General features: G+C 36.0%; 1 protein-coding gene across 5 annotated transcripts in view; it reads right to left on the bottom strand.

The window, feature by feature from the left end:
* Positions 1–27,823, bottom strand: part of SUGCT (succinyl-CoA:glutarate-CoA transferase) — a 344,184-nt gene that overhangs the window by 166,805 nt on the left and 149,556 nt on the right. For 2 of the 5 annotated variants that reach the window (XM_040064398.2, XM_040064381.2), the window contains exon 13: positions 20,519–20,590. The exons of 1 other annotated variant lie outside the window; for it this stretch is intronic. In XM_040064398.2, the coding sequence (XP_039920332.1) occupies positions 20,519–20,590 (72 nt within the window). Of the gene's footprint in view, positions 1–14,603; positions 14,635–20,518; positions 20,591–27,050; positions 27,667–27,823 lie in introns of those variants that run through there. 2 more of the 5 variants (XM_040064430.1, XM_040064419.2) reach the window with 2 other exon arrangements.

Below are 27,823 nucleotides of genomic sequence, written 5' to 3'. Positions count from 1 at the left end.
GGAGTTTTTCTGAGTCCTTGGATCACTTTTAAATGTGGCTCTTTTTTCTCATCTGTTCAACAGTGATCATCTATATCCATCAATCCATCTTTCCTAGGCAATTTTAAAACCACAAAGTGAAAATTAATTGATCTCTTGATTTATCGCAGGTCCTTCCACACAGAGAAAAGAATATAAAATCATTAGACACTATTAGGAGAATGATGTATTCTTTCCTTGAATATATAATCAAGCACAAAGACAATATAATCACTGGGCATACCATTTTCCTTTAGTCTTGAAATAAAGGAAATATCAATTCAACCAGACAGCATATCAGATGTTTCACACTTCCAATCCTGTTGTTTTCCTGCACTACATGTGACCACTTCTATTGCAGAAATTAAGACTAAATACATTTTTGCAACATGCAGGTGACCAGATGTCCTTCACTGACATAGCTGGAGCCTTCACCCGATTCACTTGGTCACTACCAGTAGGTAGTGCTAATAAAACAAGTGTCAAGCCCATCTGAGGTCAAATCTATACCATGACAGTGAAATAAAAATTCCTCCTGAACAAAGATGGAGCATGATATTCTATCAACGATTTAGGGCTTGATATGGTCAAAATACCTAAAAGCAGTTATTGAGCAGTAGCTCCCTCCAATGTTGTTCCACTTAGTCCCTTTGAAAGGAAAACCACAAAATGGCTGCCTTTGAGAATAAAAGCACATTGCACACTAGAATGAAACACTTATGAAGTTTTACTGCCAATTCTTTTGCCTTTTTTTTTTTTTTTTTTTTTTTTTTTTTTTTTTTTTTTTTTTGTCAGGAAGGAAAAAAAAAAATCCAAAGTTTTTAACTCAAAGCAGTTTTAGTCTCTGACAGAGTTTGTAACTGCACATATAATTAACCTCAAGAGGCTCAGAACACTCCGTGGTCCACAGTGGCTAAAAGCAGAAGAGATGCCACAATCAAACTACAAAAGTAAGTGCAATGCTGGCTGAAAAAAAGCGCAGCAAAGCATCAAGAACACACTGCCCTTGGGTAGGATCTGTTGAGAGATAGAAAAGGCAGGAAGGATGAAGGCTGCATTTGCTTGCACAACGCACAAGGGAATGCAGTAGCATGTATTTTACCTATACTCCCTCTATTGCAGGACATTTTGTAATAATGCTGCCATAATTTGCTCCAACTCCAAACTGTGTTTCCAATGAACTAGAGTCCTGACAGGAAAAAAAAAAAAAAATCTCAGTCAAACCTTAATTTGAACTGTTTCTAAATTTAAAAAAATGTAATCATTACCCCTTCAAAATTAGATGCATGTCCTGCTTCTATTAAAACAAGAAAGATCATTCCCAGAATGCTAGAAGAACGGTTGTTAAAGCACAACCAGAAGAAGAAAAGGTCAGATGATTTACAAGAAAGTACATTATGAAATTTCCAGTATGATTTACAAACTTTGTAGAATCCAAACACTTTCTAACATAATCCAACCTTTTAATAATAATAAAATAACAATACTTAACCCCCTTTGGGGGTTGAATAAATACACTAGAGTATTCCAGAGAATAACAAAAATGGAAGCTGGTTATTCCCAGGTTTGATCTTGAGTCTGAATCAGATAAAATGAATTTTTATATTTTAAGGGGTATTTCTGGGTTTCTTCAGGTGAATCTACTGATAAACAGTTTAGAGATTATATGTCAGAATATCAGTTATTTTGCACGTGCCCAGTTTTGTGCTGTTATTTTAGTTGAACACTGTTTTGTGTGTATTGCTTTGCATTTTTTAGTTTTGGATATCTACATTAAAAAACTACACTGCACAAGAGAGCAGAAGACAAAACAAACCACAAAACTTCCAGTTTTTCATGAAGACATTCAAAGTCAACATCCTGTACAGTGATCCACATGTGATTTTTCTCAGCTCTGTACTCTGCGAACTCCTGTCATTGTTACAATCCCAGTATCAGGACCAGGCTAGTGGGAGTGAGTCTGCGATCCAACTACCTTTACTCCATCTAGTCAAAAAACAAACAAACAAGAAACAACCCTACATGCTCTCTTTTGCTGCCTTCAAAGCACCACAGGAGAGTGGAGAGCACACTAGCACCTTGGAGATAACATTGTGTTTTCCACAAGATAGTAGCTTTTTGCCTTGTTAGACTGGTTTGCACAGATCTCTGAGGTTTATTGGAGTTGCACAGCTTGAAAGAGCCATCTGACATGTATAACAAACATTGAACAGGCAGAGGCCCAGCAACAGGTTACTATGGTGCAGGAAGAGAGGAGGATTACATGGTATTCATTTGGAGGAGGAAACAGGGTGGGGAAATCAAGTTTCATTACAAGTATGTTGTTCAAATTAGCCAAACAACTGCCTTCTTCATTCAACCAATTCCTTTTTGAGCACTGGCTCTTAAAATAAAGCACTCTTCCTTTACATTTCTCTATTTATGATACAAATGAGGTTAGTTGGAGACTTCGAGGGGAAAAAAAAAGGAAAGAAATCTTAACCAAAATGTGACCTTAGCAGATGCAATTCAATCTTATTTCCACTACATTAGCCTACGGATGCTTATGCAACTGCATAGCACAGCAACTGAGAGACAAAACAATGGAAGTTTTAAAGCTTTATTTATTGCTCATTCCTAAAACATTCAATCGCCATCATGCTTCAACTGCCAAATCTAAATTAGAGAGTTAAAAAAAAAATACTCTTCAGGGGAACATTAGAGCTCTATAGAGAGGTGCAAGCTCAAGGAGATGGAGTATCTGGCTAGAGACCAACTCGCCTGTAAGTCCAGACCAAGTGGACCCATATGGATAGCTTTTAGAAAATTGTAAGTGGTTACAAGTAGAAATATTCCCTCCCTTCCATATTCAGCCTCCTTTTTTGGCATTAGTAATTAAACTGTACTTACTGCTATTAGCAGATTACAGAAACTTCCACCAGAATCTAAACAATTTTCATATAACATAATCACTTCCTTATTTATTCATGTTTACCCACAATTTCCCTCTTCTTTCAGTTGATTCCTATGTAATATTGCAAAGCATAATAAAAGCTGATTTGCTACACAAGGGCAGTATATTAAGCTCCTCTTCCAAAAATGTAAGGAAAATACATAAAATTTCAGTCTAAAGGTTTAAAGCAAGTAGTAAAGTAAATGGTCAAAAAGATTACCACTGAAGGTTTTTTATATGCTACATCTACAAAATGCTAGAAACATTTAATAATTTACACTTTTGCTAATATAATTATTCTATACAGTGTTTGGCAACTAAGTTCTAAATCTGTGCTAGTGATCAATAATACATTTAAACTCTTACAAAAAAATTGACACAAGCCACACCTTTATAATTTGTGCAGCTTTCTCTCCATTTTCTTACTCAGTATGCAACTATATATTGCTTCCTTTCTTTTATCATATCCAGCTAGTGAACACGTGCAGCACATTGTTCAAACTCTTAATACCAAAATCTCATGGAAAGACAGGATTTATCATAGATACCCATTATAGAGGAAATTGCTCATTTACTTTGGTTGTAAATTTTCTTTTTTCCCATCAATACTTTGCAGATTAAATAAATTTGGGATTTAAATTATGTAAAACCATTACATACTCTGATATATCTTTTGCATAAAATGAAAAGTAATAATTTTCATACTTCCTAACAATGTGTTTACTTCATAAAAATGAAAAAAAATATAAGGAGAATGAGACAAAGATGGCTATTTAAAAAAATAAAAAAAAAATTAAAAAATAAAAAAAAAAACAACCAACCAACTAATTCCATTTCTAGTGAATTTGAGCGGCCTTCACTTCAAGAAATAAGTATCTTCTTCTTGACACAAATTTTATATAATACTATAGTATTATATACACATATAAATAAATATATAAGTATAAATTCTAAAAACACAACATAGGAATGAAGTACTGTTCCAAAGAGAAAACTGTATTTCACAGAAGTTGTTCATGACAAAGAACAATATTATTGCATTCAAGTTGCTCATAATGTTAGTTAACATATGGAAAAAACACAGTGAAGACTAAGAATATTCTACCAGTGGTACCTGGTTAATGATCTGAGCCGAACCTAGAATCACGCTTAGCATTTATTTTACATTTCCTCCCATCCTAACGCAAAAATTTCTAAACTGACACAACTTCAGTTAGCATCTCATCATAAATCAACTTCAATATGTTCTTTCTTATGTTAACTAACATACCTTTTTACCTTTTGGGATGTACTGTTAAGTGAATTTCATAATATCAAACAGTACACCACCTCAAACAGTACAAAACCAAATTGGAACCCATAATATTCCTGGACAGATTTATGCTTAATCCCTCAGATACCACAGTCCCATACACAGCATGCAGTAAAGATCTGTCTGCATGGTTAAGATGGAAAATAAACCCCTCAAGAACAGAAAAAAAAATAAGATAGCTGGGAAAAGGGAGCAGGATGCAAACACAGTGGAAGCTGGACTATGATTCAAAATGAGGTTTGTTCGCCTCTCCTCCGCGTAAAAGAGTGTTACTGATAAAAACATTGCAGACATATGTATTAGGATGAAGTCCTGGTTATCTTTTATGCATTTAAAATTATTAAACCATGCAGGCAAAAGGAGTGAAGCAGAAATAGAGCAAACAGGGCAACCCCCATGACACATCCTGATGGCGATGGATGAAGAATGAACTGAATACTTCCAGCTGGACAGGAGCATCATCTACACACTGTGTGATGCATTAGCAAAAAGCCAAGCAGAGGTTTCTCATTTCAGTACAGAGTTAGACAGTCAAATCCACTCTTTGAGAAAGTGGTTTTCATAGGAAAGCAGATTTGAAAGTCTAAATTCAAATACAATAAAAGAATAAAACAAAATGTAAAAAAACCCAGTTCAAAATCAATCACTGCTTGACAGAGTTGTCTCAACACACTCTCTTCATTTTCTTAATGACGTGAACCAAGAACACAATTCTCTGCTGAATAATTTTGATTCACTTGCATAATGCTTGCATTTTCTTTATCCAACAGAGAGGTATACTAGAAAGTTGAGTGAGGCTTGGGTATTTTTATTCCCCCATCAGTCTTTCTGCCAAATTTTTATACTCTCTTGTTTTGCTTCAAGCTTCAGATGCAAGAAAACCTAAAATTAAATGGTAAACCCCAAACTGAAATCACCATATTTTACTACATTAACAATCTATCAGTGATACTTGGCACAATTCTAGTTCACAGCAGTTTAACCTTGCTAGTTTAAATACCAGTCACACTGTAGGAAATCCAAACACATCAGAATCAAACAAAACCAAAAAACCCAAACCAGCAAAGAAAATTTTGAAATACCCTGTATCTTTGCAGTATCTCTAAACCGCAGAAGAAAATAAGCAATATTTTTGCTATAACACAAAAGATAGAATTTTTTATCTTACCTTTCAAATTATGTAAAGCCATTTCAGTGCCCCACTGCTTCCATTTCCTGTACATAGGGATACTGACACTTATCTGTTCAGCAAAAAAATCTTTGAGGTGCACTTATATAAAATGTTAGGGAATGGATAAATTATAGAGTTGGTTATTTCATTTTAAAGTATATACTTATATGAAACATAGGTGTAAAAACAGTCAAGTGAGAAACTGTGAACAAACATTTGATCATTAGAAAAATGGTACACTATGTACTTCCAACTTCATCCTTGAAATTGTCTGCAGTAACTGCCCATGTTTTTGGTTACTTCGCAATACTCTCTGACTTCTAGATATGACTTCATCTTGGAAGCTTTAGAAATTTGGTTACTGAGTTCACAACCATGACCAAGAAGAAGGTATTCTTAAATTTAAGGTTGACACAATTGCAGTACAGGGCAATTTTTCCTTCTTTTTTTGACTTTTGTACATACCATTCTAGATACAAGAAAACTATCAGTGTCAAACTCCTCAGAGGGGAAAAGTGAGGCACTGAGTACAAACACCCATTCTGCTCTCACCACCAGCTGGGACAGCTACACTTCCCATGTGGGAAGTGTTATCCAAAGGCAAGGATCAACATCAGAAATTCCCTTGTCTTTTGATGCTCTTTAATAACTGTAATCTAAATACCAACTAGGCAAAGTAAATTGAAATATTTCTTACTGTCTGCATGTCAAAAGCAGAAAAATGGTGGAGGGAACTGCATCTTTTTGGAACCGTGGATAAAACATGTCCTATTACAAGAGTAACATACTTTACTATAAGCATTTCGCTCTTTTTAAATTTTTTCTTCTAGTAGCAAGGATCTTAAGGGCAACATATTGCCCACCGGGAGCATTCGCCCCAAAGCATCTTTTCTCTGAATGCCTCTGTCTTTTAACCTGCAACACTGTGGTCTAATTTTGAGAAACAAGATGTTGTCAGCTCTTACTGACTTTCGTTGGGACTGCCAATGTTTTTTCCTGAAACTAAATGTATTAGTTCATCTAAAAAAAAAAATCACCCTTCCCTCTGAAGCTCATCTCTGAAAGTGAAGTACTTGGCCTCTTTCAGATGCCTTTGAACGACCTTAACTTAGTGGATATTTAGATGAACCCTTTTTCCTCTTCCACAGACTACCTACCACCTGAATCTTCTAAACTTCAGGGGTAAATATATATGAAGAGGTATTTCTACCAAGCACCTAAGTCTGATAACAGTTCTTGTTTCCTCCTGCATACCCTAACTTTTTATTGATCTATTTCTCTAGTTTGTCCAGAGACAGTTTGTATAACCTTGGACAGATACTCAAATGAGACACTAGCAACAGCGTTCAGCTGTGCAGGAGAACATGCAAGGCTTCTACATCAAGACTTAGTCTTTCTGGAAAGATAACACAATAACAATTTATTCTATAAAAAATTATCACGGCTTCATTAACACATTGTACATTCTTATAGTCAGCAGCAAACGGAAAAAAATTCTGCCATAGCACCTATCAAGTCCTAATAACAAAAGGCAAATAAAGAAATTTACTTTTACAGATAGATATACACACAGATATGAAGACATATATAAACACACATATATGTACACATAATATATATAAAAAGTAAGCAGTAGTAATTGTTATTTCTAGGATGAACACAGAGGAAAAAATGAAATACAAAAAGAAATAACAACTTCCCCACAAATATGGCTTTCACATTACCTACATCCGTCAAAGCATATTCTGCAATAGGTTGTGTAACTGACATCAGAAATTATGGCTCTGATTCAGGAAAGACTTAGTCCACCCCTCTCCAGTTAAACATTTAAGTATTTTAAGTACATGCTGAAAGTCTTGTTGAAGTTATGGACTTGCCCAAGCAGTTTTCTTAAATGGAAAGCATTGACTTGAGTGAAGCTTATATGAACACATTTACTTTCGTGAATTAATGTCCTCTCTCATCTGAAAACAAGATCATGAATAACACATAAGACCACGGATCAGTGATGACAATACAGCAAGTGTCAGAGGAAACAGGAGAGATTTGTCTTGATAACCTGCAACCAGTGCCATAAGTGACAGATGCAGGACTTTACATAAATAAAACAGAAATTAGAGAATGTTTAAGGTACCGATGACTTCAGCCTCCAAAATGTGACACAGGGAGTGCATGGCCACAGTCAAGCTCCCAGTGCAGCTAAACATACCTTATCTTTAAACTATCTCAGGCAAAAATAGTACCTGACCAAGGTGTATGGTGCCTCTACAAGTTAAGATAGAGCTGATTTACACTGAAATTGCTTCCTCAAAGCTGAAACTCGAGTATTAAGGAGTGGGTAAACACTGTGTTGACAGCTGTGGGACTGTATTATATATGCCGCTAATGTAAGGATCTATTATCAGAGCAACACTTTTCACATTTAAAATGCACTACACTGCAGCAATGAAGATTCACAAGTAACAAGTTCAAAGTGGAAAAATGCTTGAGTTACCCTTTAGGCAAAATATAGTACATGTGAAGGAAAGGGAAAAGGCCACAGCAAAACAAGGCCCCATTACATGACTTGGAATCTGTGTCAAAAACTGTCTTAGATGTGGAGTCACAACATAAGCAGTGGACCCTAATTTTTTTTGGAGCTGCCCATGTCAAGGATGCCAGATTCAGCATGCGATTAAATCTCCAGTGAAAAGCTCACAAGAGGAGATAAAATTGATAAAAAATCCACACTGGTACCGGAAAAATTGATCTCTTCTTTAAAATAATAATTTAAGTTTAGTTAGCTTGCATTTCTTAAAAAAAAATAATAAAAAATAAAAAAATTAGAAAAGCACAAGTTTTTCCTCTGTCTCTTTATTCCAACCACCAAAAAACCCAAAAAACAGTGTATGATCATAATAAATTAAACTATAAGCAAATCTATTTCATGGCTTTACTTTTAGCCAAATACGAAGCAGTTTCAGTGCTTGAGAAAGAAGTGAATCTTCCTTTATTGAAAAAATTCCAAAATTCTGTGAATGAAATTTTAGCATTCATCAGTGTGAATTTTTTTCTTTGAAATATACTATTAAGACAGTTCCCAGTTAGCAATTAGCAAGATAATATGTATATACAAATTAAAAAAACAAAGAAATGACCAAGACTGATGTAACAACACAGACATTACCAAGCCTAGAAGAAAATGATGGAATGCTGTCTCCTTTCATAGGCATTTTGTCATCCCAATCTATATATACATGCGTAGGTTAGATGCTGCTCATGGTACCAGCAGGAGATTAATATTATCAGTTATCTTTGAACAGGCTAACTTTGAAACAAATTCAGGGGAAAAGCTGAGGCCAAATTCTTCACTAAAAAAGTTATAGTTTACATTCTGCTTCACACCTGATCTACTCAAAATATGCTCAAGGCAGAACCAAGCTTTCTCCCTTGGTTTTTATCTTGTACATAATAGAGGATCAAGAATGGCAAAGTTAGCTATAACCAGAGAAAGTGGAAATAATATCCAAGCCCCAGCTCCAATGTCCCACAGGAACCTATTAATGAGGAATGCAGAATAGGGCTCTGCTTTGCTGCTCTGTGATTGGAAGGCTCCAGGCACAGCAGTGGGAAGGTTGCAAGAAGGTAAATGAGAACCAGAACTTAATTTCTGCCAATCAATATACCCTCTTATGGCATGTCTTCTAAGATGGAAGTGGATAAGGCATCAACAGAAAGACTCTTGGTGCCCTCATGATTCAATGGGATAAAATAGCTCCTACCGTGTAACGGCACTTCTCTCTACTTCAATTTCCAGCTAAAGCATGCTGTTCCATGTATTGGAAGAGCATGTTGCAAGAGGTGGGGGCTGCAATTCTTTCATTATGAACCCTGAGTAAGGGCTACATTAAAAGACCAACACAGCTACAAGAAATTTAACTGCAGCTCTTTCATGCCAGTTACATGATGCAAATGTACATTTTGAACTTTGCTGCCTGGGAAAGGTGGTGTGGGGCAGGGGAATTAATTTGTAAACAGCTGTATTTTCCAATTCATCTACCAACCAACTTGTTCTCCAAGGCTGGCTGTGTTACAGCAGTCATCATTTTACACTCCCTGGGAGTATGCCGCTTAGGCAAGCATACACATGCATGTTTGAATGCATACACACACACTAAAGTTATAATGCATGTGTAAATTTCATTATATATTTATTCATTTGCTGTAAGCACCACTGCTAATGGAAAATAGACCATGTCTCCTTCTTAAGGGAATGATTAAGACCACATGTTTCACTGACTCTTATGCTGAAGTTCTTGCCGCTATTTTTGAAACCAAATTACTAACAGTATACTAAACTTATTTCCCTGGTGAAAACCACTGGCTACTAACTTAGTGAATATGAATACATTTGTCCCTAAACATGCAAGTAATCATCATACAAAGCCAGAGGCCTAAAATGAATAGGTATGGGACAGATGAGAGCAAGGTTCATATGCAATAGTAACATACTCTATAACCAAATGACTTTGTTTATCTGAGAAACTCAGTATTACATCACTTTTCCTAAAGAGAATATAAACAGGACATTTTTGAAGAAACAGTTACTTAACGTGCAACTTGTCACCACTATCAGCTTTAACATAATAAAATACATGTGGAAAATCCCTTGAAGCAAACCTTCTGCAAAGCAGATTCTTGCCTAGTCTGGGTCAGAGGGTGTGTATGTCTATGAAGGAAATGTTATCTCTCTCTATTTCACACACCCACTCGGTGTAGGTCATACAGCAGAGTTCACTATTGTGATGGTTCTGCTGTATGCGTGGCATCAGCTCCTTGAGGTAAATAAATCACCAACATTTCTTGGGGACCATCTGTGCCTTGTAAAGAAAACCAACAAATCACACTTCAACATATTAAATAGCAGCACTCATTGAGATTCCAGCCAAAGACCTCTAAAGTGTTTGGCAGACAGTGAATAAAGCATGTTTCAGCAAGGTAAATATTACTCTCCGTATTTTGTTAGTATGGAAAACACAGCACTACCTAACTGAATAATTTAACCACTATCACTCTGAAAAAACACAGAACTGACAAACATTATGATCAACCTCCAGACTCTACTTTTGGAACCATCAGACTGCAATCATTATGTTTAGATGGAAGATTGTACAATCTGATCTGGAAAGATACAAAGCATTTCTGAGGGATAAAGCCCTCCTTTCTCTTTGACTCAATGTGCAATATTGGTACTGATATGCCAGGAGTGAGCAAGCCAGAGCAATTTGCTCCAGATTCCATTTTAAAAGGATAAAAGAAATTTTCCAGTAAATATATTATAACACTCCTCCAGCTCCTGGGTAATTGTTGTGCAGAACAGTGAAGAACCCCTCATGTGCTAATCACATTTTCTATAGCTAAGCAAACTTCAGCCTAGTCTGATAAACACCTCCTAGCACAGCTCTGTCAAGATTTTGACAGCACCACTTTTATGCAATACCTTCATCCTGTCAGCAAAGGTTGATACTTTTTTCAAAATTGGACATGCAGATACCAAAAATTAAGGAGCAGGCAACCATTCTACTCTTATTTATTTTAACTTCAGTCTTAAAATCAGAGCTCTGAATAAAGAATACTATCTTTAAGCCACTGTAGTATTTTATCCCTTATGACATCACAAATCTTGAAACTGTTGAAATTATTTTGAGCCACGCTAACTGTTCTCAAAGGTTATGAAAGAAATAATATGTTTCATTTCTTTAATTAAAAAAAAATATAGCTGAATAATAAGAGCAACAGAGAAAAGAGGTGAGATATACAGAGATGTAAATTTCCATTTACATACAGCAAATAAGTAATTTAATGCAATTACAAAATTATTGTTGCAGAGTTTACATTTATTATACAGCAGAATCTCTCACAACATCACTGGCAGAGAGAATTATAGGTGAGCAGCAGCAATGGGTTAATAAAAGACTGTTAGATAAAGCTTTTACAGGTTTGCATCTGAAAGTTATAACATAACCTTTTATTTCATGTGTCACTGTGACAGAAGGTTTCAAGGCACAGTTCTTGAAATTGCAAGATATTAAACAGATGTACTGTACACTCTTCCAGATTTAAATAATGAGAACTGCATCTGCAGCCTGTGTGTTGTATCTCCATTTTTTTCCCTTATCAGCTCTGGATGCTTTAAATAAAACCGTCTGGTTTATGCACCTTTTTTTTTCCCCTTTAACATTTTTCCTAATACAGTGGACCCTAAAAATCACTTCCTTTCCCCCCTGCCTTTTTTTTTTCTTTCTTTTTTTTTCTTCTTCAGACTTAAAAGAGATACTCAGAAACATATCTCTTGGGCAGGGAAATCTCTTGCTCCTTATACTGCAGGTGCTCACAAACTGATCCAATTTCTTAGTGTAAAAAAATCATCCACTGCAGAAAAGGCAGAAGTGGTATCAGTTTAAAAATAAATAAATAAATAAAAACAGACCTGCTGAAATTTCAGCTGGAACATACCTCTAAACTACTGAAATATTGACAGTCCTCTACCTTCTCCATTTTAACTGTTGCTTCCACTCTAACAACCCTCTATTAAGAAATGTTTGCATAGTCATACAATTTAGCTTTCATGCCTACTCAGGCCACTACTCTTGTCTTTGAAACAGTGAATGCAATCATACTTTAAATACACCATTAGCAGATCATCATAGACCTCTGGTAGTCTTCTGGTCCAATTTCCCTGTAAAGCAGACGTTTTTCAGGGTCTTGTTCAGGCAGGTATTGACTGTCTCTAAGGATGAGGATTTCACAGCATATCTGATCTAAAACCACTGTGAAAGTTTTCTTCCTTACATCTAAGCAGAGTTTTCTTTGCTACAACTTACACCCATTGCCTGTTATCATGTCAGCATGCACTTATATTGACTTAAGTGCTATGACTGAATTAGTGCAACAAGGAATTAATATTTCTTACAAAGGCACACTGCTGACTGTTCAGCTTGCTGTCTGTGAAGATCTTTGAGTCTTTATGTGTAAATCTGCATTCTATTCAGTCAAACCCTAAGCTGTAATGCTGCTTGAGGCTTTTCTGTCTCAGGTGCAGGACCCCATATTTGCTTTTCTTGGATTTCATGACGTTCCTGCTAGACCATTTGTCCAGCCTGAGAAAGTACCTCTAAATAGCAGCTACACTCCAACATATCAACTTCTCTCCCCCGTTTAGTGTCACTTGCAAACTTGATGAGGTTCACTCAGTCCCCAGTCCATCATTAATGAGGAGTTTAAACAATTTTGGCCCCAGTAGGGACCCCAGGGAAACAGACAGTATTTTACATACCATTGGGTTTACAAAGGCTGAACTCACAAACTACATTGTATGATCCATGCAACACTGCATGATATAAAAGAAGCTTCCAATCAATAAAAATATGTAAATTCACTAAATTGGGCAAATAATTTTGTGGTAGTGAGCATAGTACAATGGCTAGGATTTTCACTGTATTATAATGGCAATAGCATTTACGCATTTTTGCATTGATTCCTTTAATTAACATTGCTGGTATTGTTCCTAGGTATTCAGTGCTTCAGAGAAATGTGGCATGTAAATGAATGCTGGAAGCACACCCCTTGATCTAAGAAATTTTTTAAATCTCAATAAAAGACACTAGAAAAAAATTACAATGTTGTGTATCAGCTACCACATCATAGAATTAAATTAGTGCATCTAGATATTAAAATTGCAATTTTCTGCAAAAAAAAAGTAGGCAATATATATACTTACAGACACATACATATCTATAAAAAGGCCTAATAAATTTGCATTGCTAACAGCAGCAAGAGGAACAGACAGTATTTCCGAAAGAGGGAAAGAGACTAGGCATATAGGGATGAACATCACAGCAAACAATTCCAAAAAAAAAAAAAAGGCAACCCAGCAACACCACCTAGCATTTCATACATGCAGAACAAAGGCAAACCATTTGAGGCAGGCAGTCACAACAGAAAAAAAAAAATTAAAGGCAATTTTTATGAGGGAAGAATACATGAAATTCATTAATGAAATGGAAACTATTAAACATTGTAAAAAGTAAAGTGAAAAAAAAAGCATGAATAATCATACTGTTGTGAATGCAACATTGCATGAGAAGCATGCTGGTTGATGGATTGGAGTCAAAAATGCTCAGCACCCTTCAGATTCAACTCCCTGGAGCTGTTTGAGTTTAGGAAAAGGCCTAAGTAAGTGCAAGCAGGTGAAGATTCCATCTTGTTCTGAAAAGAGCATATATAAACTGTAGCTAACTCATTCTTGGCACTTATTTTATTTAGGAACAAGAAAATATATTCCAAAGCTATGCTATGCTAAACTGCTCATTGAATACTTCTTGCAGAAATTACTAATTCTCAGGTGTTTAAAAGCAAGAAAATGCACAAATCAACACTCAGCTGTTGCTATTGTATGCAAAGCTGTGAAGTTAGCCACACTTTAAAGCTGGAACTTTAAATTATCAACTCACTGGAGACAACCAGCTTCACCCAATCTATGAAGAACCTTCTGCCTAAAAATGAATATAGATGAAATAAAGGTGTTCCTATTCTGCCTTCTGCTGTTAGTCATCATTATGCTTATCTTGATTTATGGCAGTATAAAACAGCACCAATTTTTAAAAAAAATAGAGAAGTGTTTTCAAATGTGTAAGACAATTAACTGAGTTTAAGTCAGGTGTTAAAAAAAAAAAAAAAATTCAACTGTTCTAAAAGCATGTGTTACTTCCACAATACAAAAAAGGGACTATGAAGCCAAAAGTATAATTTTCATTAAAAATCTGTGGTTTAAAAGTAACATTTTACCAAAATCTAGAATTTATCATAAACATTCCAAAGAATATGGAAAGTCAGAATGCTCATAAATATATTTGTGACAATAAGTCAGCTAGATTTTATTAAAAATATGGACTTTACGTTTGGCATGAAGTTACTTTTAAAGTTTCTAAGTACCAGAGCCAGGTGAATAATTGATAACCTATCTCAGATCTCCTCAGTATGAAGAAAAATATCTAGTTTGTATGAGATGTATGAGATGTTCTAATTGAACTAAAGACAATCATTTATATATCTTTGCTGCGAACTACTTCCAGACTCCTTTGACACACCTTCTTCCTGCTACACTTGTTGGAAGTAGCTGCTGGGGATCTTGCAGTTTTCAGTGGTTTGGTAGACAGCTCACTGGAGGAGAAAAATAGATGACTTGGATTAATTTAACCTCAGTACTAACATCATTCCTCTTTAAGGGAAAAGAAGACCTCCACCTTAATAGTACCCGAATCTTAATGGAATACCATAACACTTATGCTAGTGAACACCCTTTCTGAGTGAAGGGAAACGTTTCTTCAGATCTCACTTTTGATCCAGGATACAGTATATTTAAAAAATAAACCCTTGATTGTCTCCTTGCTATTTTATTCACAATTAAACTTTTGACAATATATAAAATTATTTCATGAATTTGATATAAATTACAAATAATTTTATCTCTCCCAGAACCACACGTCTAGTGATTGCTTCACTAAAAAAGTTAGTCCCATTCTATTTAGCATAATTGTTTTCTGAAGAAGCAAAATCATAATAAAGAATATAAAAGGTAAAAAAAAAAAAAAAAAAAAAAAAAAAAAAAAAAAAAAAAAAAAAAAAGAGGGGTGGGGAAACCCAACAACCTGCTTTTAAGCTATGTTTTCCTAACAGGAGCAACAGTCAGACCATAACATTAATTTTTTAAGAAAGCAGTAAATAAGCAGTTTATCTGTAAAATACTTCTCTACTAGGAAAAGTACATATCAGAATGAGGCTACACACATTTGGAAAAAGCCTTTGCTTTGGTAATGTAAAATATTGTTCGGTCGGCAAATATGCTTAGTCTTTTATTCTCCTGAGAACAGCTGCAATGACTCCATTACAGAGGACTGAGAAGGTAGAACTTCACTCTTTAACTCAACCAACTAAAACATGCAGGCACTAAACAGAGGAAACGTGATTAACATTATCATCTACTGCAATCTCCCTACACACTTTCATACTTTCTGTAACCTCTCTGGACACTTTGAGAAAATCCTAAAATTAAACATTAAACAGGAATTTGGGGCACAATACTTTTGAGGAGATAACTTACTTCACAAACATAAACAAGAAGATGGAGGTCTTCTATGAACAAACTCACATTATCCTCTTTCATAATTTCTAATCCAGTTAAATCAAGCTGCAATTATTTTACAAGCAATTTTTAACTCAAAATTCAGGCAAGTGTGATGTCTAATTAAGTAACCACACAGAGCAGCAGGCAAGATGCCTCTGCAGCAAGACTCTGTTCTCTTATTCTATAACTGGTAAAATAATTCCTAATTACACAATATACATATAAGTTTCAAGCCTTTAATTGCTATGTATAGATTTTATACTATGGTATAACATCTATTTCTTCCCATTTAATTGGAAAATGTGTACAAAAAGCAGTAAAAAAACATTGCTGACACAAATCTAGGAAAAATAACTCTATTACAAAAACCTAAAATCTATTTAAGAATTCTGTTACTTCTGTTGTGATCTGCTGAGAAGTCAAGACTGAGTAATTAGCACTAAATTCTCCACACCCCCTCTAGTAAAGTAGCAGCCTCTATAAACAAATTTGTGATCTAATGTTAGGTTTATGTTAAGGTTTCTTTCTAATCACTCAAGGGCTGGCCTACTGGAAGTTTCATCAGAAATAAAGGAAACAGTGAATTAACAAACCAAACTCACGGGCTGTTTAATGTAATTGGTTGTCTTTTCAACATCCACATGGCTTGTATATTAATTTTCAATTAAGGACATAGCCAAATACTAACCAGATTCATACTTAAGTAAACATTTTTTCAGTTTCACCCACTGCCCCATAAAGTTTTGAGGTTTTTATAGATAGTCAGTTAGACAGCTATATCAATTAAGATTGCAGCACTGGCTTTTGCTCCTTTGATTTTACAAAGGCCAAACTGACGCAAAGGCAATAATGTCAAAGAGAGTACAACTACAGTGTGAGGAGTGCATCAGTCTTCCCTTTTGAAGCCACAGAAGGTTTGCATTTACAGAATTTGGTGCGTTCAAATCAAAAATTCACTTAAAACCGCCAAGAAGTTTGGAAAAAGTGTTTTGCATTGTGAAATCACAGTGATACTTCCTTCTACACCCTCTCCTAGATGACTTTTGAAGATATAAACTATCTATCTCCACATGCTTTCATTTCATGCTTATTTTTCCATTCCTAATCTAAAAAGTGAGATAAAACATACACAATGAGAATGAGTGCACTTGCATTTTGCTCTAAAATAGGAAATATGCATGGATTGTAGAAGAGCAAACATGTCACAAGAACCCATAATTTGCTTTTACTTTTATAAACCTGCTTCTAATAAAGGATAAAGTTGAATATCTTCTTGATTAGCAATTGGCCTAGTCTTGTTGTGCCTTTAATTTCAATTCCAATAGCTGTTTGGCTGAGAATCCTTTTCATTTTTTAGATTCTGAAAGGGCATATTCAGAGGATAAAGACGTGAATGCATGTTACTGAAATTTCCAAATATTTTGAAATTTCACTGTGGTTACACTAAATGACCCCTTCTTTTAATAACACATATTTATAACTGACACTTGTTTTAGCAGTGTATTTACTGAAGTTATGCTTTAAGACAAAAAAAAAGTCAATTAAGAAGTACCAGTCTATATCAAGGATATATATTGTGTTTCCAGACACAACTTAAAAATGCTTGAGTATGCACTCCTATTACGTGCATATTCTTATGCCCTAAAAATAAGAATGTGTAACACTGAAAAATCCAACAGGTTCTTATAATAAATAGGGCTTGCCATGCAAGTATAACTCTTTTCAAATATAACAATTTATGGTGGAGATTAAGCAATACTGAATACTGTATCAACAGAACTTAAGTTCCCTCTGGAATATACCATGCAATAGGATAAGTAGGATAAATGCTACATCCAGAAAGTACATATTATACAGACAGTTAAACACAAGTTTCAGATTTAGTATTAAGTTCACAAGGGAAATGTTAAAAACAGAGTCAATAGTTAGAAAAATACCTAAAGATGAAAAGCAATGCCATGAAAATAGTAGGAAAGCATTTGCATTTTGTTAACACATATCAGATTATTCAGAAGAATCAAAAATAGCAGTTCAATTTGCTACTGCAGTTTTCAACATGAAAGAAATCACATATCCAAAACTATTTCAGTAAAATCATGGAAAAATGGGGGATTCCTAAGTCTTTTAAAATTAAGGGACCATAACAACATAAGAATTGGCAGGGGGAAAGAGGGAGGTAGTGTTTGCAGACTCAAGTTGTCAGTAAATATTCTTCTTGCTTTACAGCTTTTGAGGAGAACGAGGAAAAAGAGGGAGATTTTTACAAAATCAGTTATTACATAACTGCTTTAAAAAGTTTCTCAAACTCAAAGCCTGTGTCTTTTTGACTAGCACAGAGATCAACTGTTTTACAGAAACAGGTATCTTGAGCATCACAGGAAGACGTAGAGAAATTCTAACTTCTCTTTCTCATTTGTGAACCTGTGCAAATACAGTATCTGGAGGAACAAGATGTGCAGATACAAAATGGTGTTTCTGATCATGTCTGCTTTGGGTGTGACTTGAGGACTGCAGGAAAATGCATTACAGTTGCCTGCTCTATGCCAAGAGAGCATCAGACTATATTTAGAAGCTTCTCACCAAACCCCAGCTCATGGAAACACAATAGCAATCCCTCAAAACGGCCCTTGCAGGTTCTTAACCTGACTCTCAAAACTCCCTGATCACCAATCCATACAGTTAATCACAGAAGAATATAATGTTTGCAACACTGGTAGAAAAACATGAGTGTAACTTAGCAGCGTTTATTTGTTTTAAGGAGGATTTTTTAAGTTGTTGGTTTTTTCTTAGAAATTAAACTGGGATCCATAGTGCAAATACCATCTGCTTGGAATCTCAATTTATTCTTTTGTCTTACCATTTGTAAACTTGGCTTCAAGCTCAAGATTTTTATCTCTCCCTTCTCTCACATGTGAATCAGGATCTCATATTTAATACTACCATTAATCAGCTTTACTACACTACCTTCACACTGCAGTGACCTTTCATGATGTTCCATTTTAATTTTCTTATTCTGTGTGCTATGAGGAGTTTCAGGTGTCATCCTAAACAAGAAAAATTCAGCTGGGTTCTCCCAAAGTTCTGTAAATCTGATCAGAATCTGGAGTTTTGTTGTTTAGAGTTTTTCAGTTAACAATAAATCTAGATCATATTTCAGGACTTAAAAGTTTTGAAGAACATCCCAGATCAACAATATTAAACAAGATTTATATGTAATTCAACAGAAATTTTATGCTTAAAACATATACCTCAAAATCACACGATTTTTTATTTAAATGGTTATAATTAAATGCTATGGCTGCTAACTAGCCAATTGAAATTGTGTGAAGAAAATTTCAGCATGTGGCTTCTGCTGCAAATGTTGACATCTGAATGCTATAGGCAGTTTTAAACCTAGAATGAATTCTTTAATACAATGGTTATGTTCCTGGCCTCACTGACCATGCACAGTGAGGAAACACTTCCTGCTTCCTCATGAACTGTCTACTTGAATCGTAATAGAAACCTACATGAAACCACTCAGAGATGAGAGAGAAAATGGCAATGACAGAAAATTTACCTGACTAATAAATGCCTTTTTGTGGTGGTTGGAAATCTGTATCTTCAAATACCCACTCCTACTCAGCCTACACACTTGTCTTCTCAGGGCTCAGATATTTCTTCTTGTTAGTAAGAGGCATAAAACTAAAACAGTACACTTTCTTTAAATTTTATTGCATAACTACAGTGCAAAATAAACATGTTAGCATCTCATCTGAATATATAACATTTTTTTAAGGAGTGAGTGGGACTCCAACATGAACTTAGGCTAATGAGTGCAGGAAATCTTGTAATTTCAGGATGATACGCCAGGGTCATGGCTTGAGCTAAGATTTTAAATCAAGTTGAGCACTCAGGTAAAGCACATGAAGACCAAATTATAAGTAAAGCCTGATTTGCACAGTTTCTGCAGTTTCAGCACAGTTTCTGTTGTTGTCATTGGATTTTCCATTTTATTTTGTTCCTTGCATGAATACCTGTATCATCATCTGTAGTTACAATCATTTGAGAGATTCTGAATATGTATTTTCCAGAATATCTTTAGTATTTTCATGCCTAGAAAACCTAACTCACACTACAAAGCTTCACCACGTTGCTTATAAATAGATTAGTTTGTAATCAATATAGGTAATATAGACCAAATATAGCCATTATGGCCTCTGAGAGAGACAAAAAAAAATCTCCAGGCTATGTTTAAATGAACTCCAAGAGAACTTGGTGGCATTTATTTTGAAAAAAATAAAAAATTGTAAGAAACCCTTAAAAGCAACCCTTTGTTCAAGGAAGTTATACTGAAGCATGTCTAATATTTAATCTGAAATTACAGTGTTTATTATTGATTCTACTTAAAATTTGCTAATTTAATTAAGTCACATTACTTAAGGAAAGTATTTTAGAACAAACAATGTTGTTTTCTTACTTGATTTTATATACTTATTTGATTTGAGTCAGGCAACCAATAGTCATAGATAGTCTCACAATTTCCCTACTATGGGGAAAGAAATTATGCCTATTTAAACTCACTATTACTTTGCAATGATGATTCAGTGAATGCTCTGATTTTAATAAATAAATAAATAAATAAAAGTAAAATCAGCTTCTAAAGAATCGGTTACTTCAGCACATAAACTCACTTCAGGCTGAGAGACTTGATGAGATAGACTTACACTTTGTATTCCTTTCTTTTCCATACATGTTAGAGTCTTAACACTCACCGAATGACTCATAAATGCAACAAGTGGGTTAATTAAAAACTCTGTTTTGACTCCACAGTTACACAGTTTACACAAACAGAAATGGGGGCTGGGCTCAGACGCTGTAGGGAACTTCTCAGAATTTACACATCATCTAGCTCAGTAGATCAAAGTTTGATGGCCTTACCCTGAGCATACTCTGGTAGTGTGAGACGCCAAATACAAATTCTTTGAAGACAACCGATGCTACTTTGATGAGCTGCAAGATTAGAGAACCAATGTGTAATTCCTGCAAGCACAGAAACTAATCCAAGAGGCACAAGGGACACGTACTATAGACTTCTAACTGTGAGGCCTAACAAAGACAGAGATTTCAAAAACAGGATCTTTGCTTCATACCCAAGCATGGCTTTTTGACACGTGTGATATGGAAGGAAATACCCAGAAAGACTAGGTGACTCTTCATGTCCTTGAATTGCCATGACTGCAGTGTAATTTTAAAACACAACTGAGTATTTTATGAAAGTGGATCTCTTTTTTGATAACTTAATATTCTTCACAACCCACAAATACTTAGTTCATGCTTTTCTCAGTGAAAATAGTATTAGCTAAAGACATACCATTCATATGTATACACACTTAAAAGGGCACGGAAAAATTGTTGCTCCTAAGTATCGCTTGCATAAAGGAAACGTAGTGCAGTCTAAGTGCATGCTCAACTTATTTCCTGTCATGCTCCTCCACCATCCAGTAAAGATGTTCAAAAGTGGTGTTATTTCTTAATTTTAATATACATCACTTAAATCACATTAAAAAAAAAATCCCAACTTCTCTCGTGCTCTCACATGAGAGGTTATACTTTACATCAGCACAACTACTGCATCTTTACAACACTGCTTCTCAGAGTTCCAACTTCGTGGCTAACAATAAACCTGCTATGTTAGTTTTTTCAGCTGTTTTAACAATATCACATTTTTCAGGTGCTCCAATAATCCTTTAAACAGTTTCATTTGCATCCATGAGGACCCAGCACTGCGACATATTTTGCACATGGCATCACAAGGTAGGTACTCAAAACATGAGGCACACATGTGAAATTATCTTTTAATATTTTGATGGAAGTGACAGCTCCAAAACCATGGGGGAACTGGGTGGCAGATGCAGGAAGAGATTCTTCTCTGGCACTCAAATTCTATTAAAAAGGAAGCTATATTCCTGCAACTTGTTACCTCTTTCACTTCTTTTTGTACTCTGAATCAAATGACAGACAACCTTGTTCAGAAGGCAGACTAATGTTGCTTTCCATTCTTTGTTTTCATATTGTATTTTATGTTACTTATTTTTATATTGGGTTTTATGTTATAATGGTTTGTTCTGTACTCCCCTGTTCTCCTGGAAAGTGTTTTATTCCAAGGTTTGTCCCGACCCCTTTTTCCCTGTCACTCCCCCCCAGTCCCCTCCTACGGGCGCTGTCATTTGGCTGTTCCTCCCAGCGTCTGGAGAGTTCGGGTAAAGACATCAAATGATAGGGCAAGAGCCAAGGAGGTTCCTCCCTTTATGTTCCCATTGGTTTCTTTAAATGTCCCTCCAACTCTGTTCCACTCCCACCTTATCCCTCATTGGGTGTTGTATTGTCCCCTCCCTTAGCCCCTCCCCTGTATGTAAGCCTGGAACACGAGGCCCGGGTGGGACTTGGCCGGAGCAGCAGAACTGAGGCAGGCATGCGACCAGGATGGAATAAAGACCTTGGACTTGCCCTCTGACCAAGTCTGACTCCTTTCCTCCACCATGGACGTGGTCTCTCTCCTGTGATAAGGGAAAAAGTCCCTTCACCGCTCCCCTGGTTTCTAGGACCCAGAGGAGTTTTCCTGTCTGGTCGCAGTCTCGAGCTAGCCTGGGCAAAACGGAGCCAGCGGCTCCAATAGAGACAAGCAACAGACTAAATGCCCTCCTAATGATCAGTCAAGTCTATCCTGCATGCTTCAGGAAGATGGTACAGAAGAAAGACATTGACTGTTTTAAAAACATCACAATGCATATGAATTAGAGATTCGACAGTAAAGTTGGTGATGAGTTCTCACGTTGGTGTTGGTCTCGCTTATTGTAGCATTTCTAGAAATCATAATTCAAGCATAAAATAACCCTTAACATTTGAACTAGTGTAGTTAGACAATTTCTTATCTAGGTCTTAAGCCAAACTGGCACCTTTGGGCTCACATAAAGGACTTGGAGAACATGTGGCAACAGGTGAAAGCATGCACTGTGTGGGACTCAAGTCCTCTTTACTAATAGCCAGCTTCTTTCCACTAACCATAAAAACAGAGAATGGAAAAGAGCATATCTATGACATTGCCATCAACTTTCTGCTCAAGTCTCTTGGAGAAAGAACTAATTCTCTAAATGGAGCAGAAGAGCTCCCAGGCAAAGCCTAGTTGTCAGAATATGTTGGTATGGTAAAAAAGCCTTATTTCTGAAAGCTTTTTATCTCCCATGAGTAGGTAATTTTACCAGAAATGTTTCCAATGTACTTGATGTTTAAGCAGACAACCAGCACTGGCAATTCTGTAAAGCTAAAGGCAAGTGAAAACAAGGCCTCATAATAGAAATTGTTGAGCTACTCCTGTACTAAGTCTTTTATTATTTAGACAGTAGTTGCGTATTAAATGTGTGTACAGACAAAAACATAGAGTTTTTTTTTAAAGACTTCTCCACTCTAAGCGCTCTGCAAGTCATTGTAACAGAGGCAGGCCATGCACAAACATGGCACAGTCATGGACCAGATTTCACTACAGCCAAAATTTAAAACGCACTTCCTATTAGAATATTCCCCATACCAAAATACAATTGCTGTTTCATTTTGAGACTTTCCTATAACATCTGGGTATAGAACTTTCTCATACTACATATATACAGCATAATTGTGTATATGTGAAAGTCACATACTACAAACAGCACTGAAATTGGATTTTCCATTTTACTTCTTCAAAATAATGTTCCATTTCTCAATCCATTCCCTTTTAGAACAGAATCTACTTTTAGAAAATTTCCACAGGCCAAAAGGTTGAAAACATTTGTAATTGAGTATAAGAGAGCTACTCTTGACAAAATTAAAGGCTTGGGTATGGCTGGTGGTGTGGTGCTTTTTTATTGCACAGCACTCAAAAAATCGAAATAAACATTTGTCTTGAAACACCAAAGCAAGGCAGCACACATTTTCAACTTAGAAAGAGAGGCATGAGTACAGCAGAATTTCTGGTTCAAAGTACACTTTTATTTTAGATGTGTTCATCCAGTTGTTTCACTTTCAATGAATTGGCATTTTTAAATGTAAAAGCATTTCATCGTAATATTTCCAACCAGTTTTAGTACTTATTTAATAGACACATGCAAAACTTAATTCCTCTCTCTTGTCTGTTAGGAATTACTTCCAGACATATCATATTACCTCAGGCCTTCAATCAGCTGCTTTGCAGTTGCAGAAACCTCTACATATAAAAAACCTCCCTACAGTATTATGAACATGAATATAATTTCATTCATCTTGGGACAGCCCTCAATACACCACAAAAGTGTATTTCAAAAAACAATTATAATATGGTCATATAAAAAAAGGGGGGGAAAGCAAACAAAATAACCCCTAACCAAAATCAAACCCAAACCAGCACCAAAATCCACAAAACTTTAAAAAAAATTTAAAAATACAACAAAAAACCACCACCAAAACAAAAACACCCTACACAATTTATAACTTTTGCTGGTTTGTATGTTCACAGTACTGAACGTAGAAGCTTTTACCAGATGCTAGGAAATTTTTTGACATTATGAATACGAAATGACTTCCAAAATAAGAGGCAATCTGTAGGTTAACAAAAAAACCCCACACCCTACCACATTCATAAGTTTCCAAAAATAATAAAAACATTAAATATTTGGCAAATATTTCCAAAAATTAAAACATCAAACAATTGGCAACTATCAGATATTTCAATACTCAATTTACTATGACTTTTTTTCCTGAGAATATTTAGAGAAATGGCTAAAGGAACTGTAAGGGCCTTCTGGGACAGGAAGACTAAGGTTTCAGTAAAAAATGTTAAATTAATTTTTATAGTGATGCAAAGTCAGGGAAGGGTTGTTAAGGGATGGACTCCTGCCACAGGGTGGAGTTTTGTTATGGTATCTTTTTAGAGTCTGCAGGTGTTTGGCAGGAGCTGAACTCAGGGCCAGCTGTGGTATTTCAGCTCCAATATTTCCCTTCCCATATTTCTCAGAAGTGATGCATCAGGATGATGTCTTACACCTGATGTACTCAACTTGTGTGGTATGATTGTAACTGTTTGGGGGGCATGGAGGAAGTGCCACTGCATGGTTTTCATTTTATTTTCAGCTGACAATGTTCATATAGTAAAACTTATCAATACAAATGCATTTAATATAGTAAAACACCAGATTACAGTTTATTAAGCTGCCCATTTTTTCTGAGTTGTTTTGTGGCTTCCTGTATACGCCAGCTATTTAATTAAAGTAAGAACACTGTATAAAAGGATGTTGAAAGAAATTACAGTGCAAAAAGGGGAGGGCAATGTTCTAACAGCAAAAAAAGCCTTCAGTCACCTCATTTAACTAACAAAGATCTTTATTCTTGCATACTTAGCTGCAGTACAGTGCGTACCTGTTTTTGTTTTATCTTTTGGGAGAATTTGAATAGTTGCTATAAAAAATGGTATTCTCTTTTAAGTTTGTTTTGTTTGGAAAGGTTCAAACCTCATTGTATTTCACACACATATTCCCCAGGGTATGTGAAATGGGACTATACTGAGATCACTCATAAGATTTTTAAATGTTTTAAAAATTCTTTTAATGTTTGTATTGTCTTGGCCTGGTTAAAAGAGCACATTTTTTAAAAATAGTTTTAAAAAGTTTCACTATATAAATTTTCATTAAAATAGTCTATACTTTTCTATTAAGCATTTATAAGAACTTTCACAAACATTCCTTTCTCCCTCACATTTTTAAGAATTTTTTTCCCTTAACTAGTCAATCTCCTTTTTCTCTCAGCCATTTTATCCATATATACACAAGTACACGCATACATGTCTCCACAGACTGATTGACTTACCAGTACAAATGCCTGTGGTATTCATTTTAACTTCACAAATGAATAAGAGATTATAATCAGTGGGAAAAGTGGACATTTCCCTCCATTCGTGGAAAAACAGTATCACCTGGCACTCCAACTTAGTAAGAAATTTCCTGGGTTTTGGCAGCTCACTTGGAGTACAACTGAAGCTGTTAATGATATTAGCGAAATGTCCTGGGATCAAAAAATATGTTGCTTTATCTCAGTTTATAGAAGGGTTTATATAAGCCACTCCCAGCCTTTAGAGCTCTATGGTTCTTTTAGTCAAAATGTGAAAATACAACCTGCCTGTAGCCAATTGAGTTTCATTAGACCATTTCAATCATCTCCTGTTGTTGTCTTTCCCCCTACATGTGCTTCTCTTGCATTATTCCAGCCCCCTACTAGAATTTCTGTCTTCACCTGGTACCAGCCTAGAGCCATTGTAGAGCACTGACAGCTGAGTTGATATCCATGCAGTGCATCTTGGTCACTAACAGTGCAAGACTACACTTACAATGAAAGCTGTTTGCATTATGGATATAAAAATCCAAAGATCAAAGAGGAAGATAATGGCAATAAAATGAAGTAAATAAAACATTTAGATCCAATCCTGACAGGAACACACAAAATGGAAGATGCTAGCAAAGCCTGTGTACTACATATTCAAATTAGATAAGAGTTGAGCTAAATTGAACTATCACTGGGTTTGTTGTTTTTCTGGACTCCTCACAATGGATGAAAGCAAATGGTAGTGAGAAGCAGATAACTGCTATGATCAGAGTGTTATATAAAATTAAAGAGTTTAACATGTCATACAGTACCAGCATGCATGGTTATCATATGCAAATTGAGTGACATCTTTCTTAGAACCGTATTTTCTGATCTAAACTGAGTCTGAGAAAACCACATTATAATGGGAGCACTGGGAAGAATTATTACAAAGTTCTCATACTTAATGAAAATTTGGGTTCAGGTTTACACAAAAGAAAATGGGTGGATTGCTGAAGAGGTAGATAACGAATTGGTTCGATAGTCACATCCAGAGGGTATGGGTCAATGTCTCAGTGAAACATGATGTTGGTGGTAAGAGGTGTCCCCCAGGGGAGCTTACTGGGACCAGTGATGTCTACTGTCTTCATCAATGTCAGACAAATGGACCAAGTGCCCCCTCAGTAAGTTTGCAGATGACACCAAGCTGAGTGGTGTAGTTGTCACCGGAAGGTTGGGATGCCATCCACAGGGACTCGCATATGCTTGAGAAGTGTGCCCATGGGGACATCACAAAGTTCAACAAAGCCAAGTCCAAAGTTCTACACCTGGGTCAAGGCAACCCTCAGGATCAATATGGGCTGGGGCATGAGAAGATTGGGAGCAGCCCTGCTGAGAGCAAATACAGGGAGTTGGTGGGTGAGAGGCTGGACATGAGCCAGAAATGTTTGCTTGCATTCCAGAAAGCAAAAAGTGTCAAGGGAAGTGTGACCAGCCCATCAAGAGAGAGATCCTCCTCTTCTACTCTGCTCTCATAAGATCCCACCTGGAGTATTGTGTCCAGCTCTGGGGTCCACAGTATAGGAAGGAGCAAGTTGAAGGAGTCCAGAGGAGTGCAGTGAAGATGATCAGAGAGCTGGATGGAGCACCTCTGCAATGAGGAAAGGCTGAGAGAACTAGGAATGTTCATATTGGAAAAGACAAGGTTCTGGGAATTCCTTGTTGTGGCCTTTCAGTACTTAAAAGAGGATGATAAGAATTTTTAGTGGGACCTGTTGTGATGGGAAAAGGGTTAATGATTCTAAACTGAAAAAAGGTCAAATTTAGAATAGCCATATTAAAGGTTTTTACAATGATGGTCAGAAAACACTGGAACAGGTTGCCTAGATAGGTGGTAAATGCCCCATCCCTGAAAATATTCAAGATCAGACTGGATGGAGCTTCTGAGCAACCTGATCTTCTTGAAGATATCCCTGCAGATTGCAAGGTTGTTGGAGTATATGACCTCACAAAGGTCCTTTCCAACTCAAAATATTTTATGGTTCTCTGAAAAATCTTGCTGTGATTACAGTCTGTTCTTGTTGCTGGGTGCTGGTTTTCTCCTATTATACCTGGGATTTCATAGTGCAGAGGATACCTATATTACAGTCTCTCGGATTATAAACTCTTCCCCAGTCAGACAATATCAGTCTTTTTTTTCCCTGCTTCCTTTGACCTGAAAATACCTGTGAGAAAATGCTTCTTTCAGAAATGAAATAAAGGTATAGCATGCAGCTATGCACAAATATTGGCACTAAATTTCCAATAGCAATGTCCAGGTGCCACATATTTCAGAGAAGAGTGTAGAAAAGAAGGCTTTAAAGCAGTTTAATGAGGAAGAGA

The sequence above is a fragment of the Hirundo rustica genome, chromosome 1, assembly GCF_015227805.2.
Source record: "Hirundo rustica isolate bHirRus1 chromosome 1, bHirRus1.pri.v3, whole genome shotgun sequence".
In the NCBI taxonomy this organism is placed as follows: domain Eukaryota; kingdom Metazoa; phylum Chordata; class Aves; order Passeriformes; family Hirundinidae; genus Hirundo; species Hirundo rustica.
The sequence above is the reverse complement of the archived record's forward strand: the minus strand, read 5'-3'. Positions and strand labels throughout refer to the sequence as shown.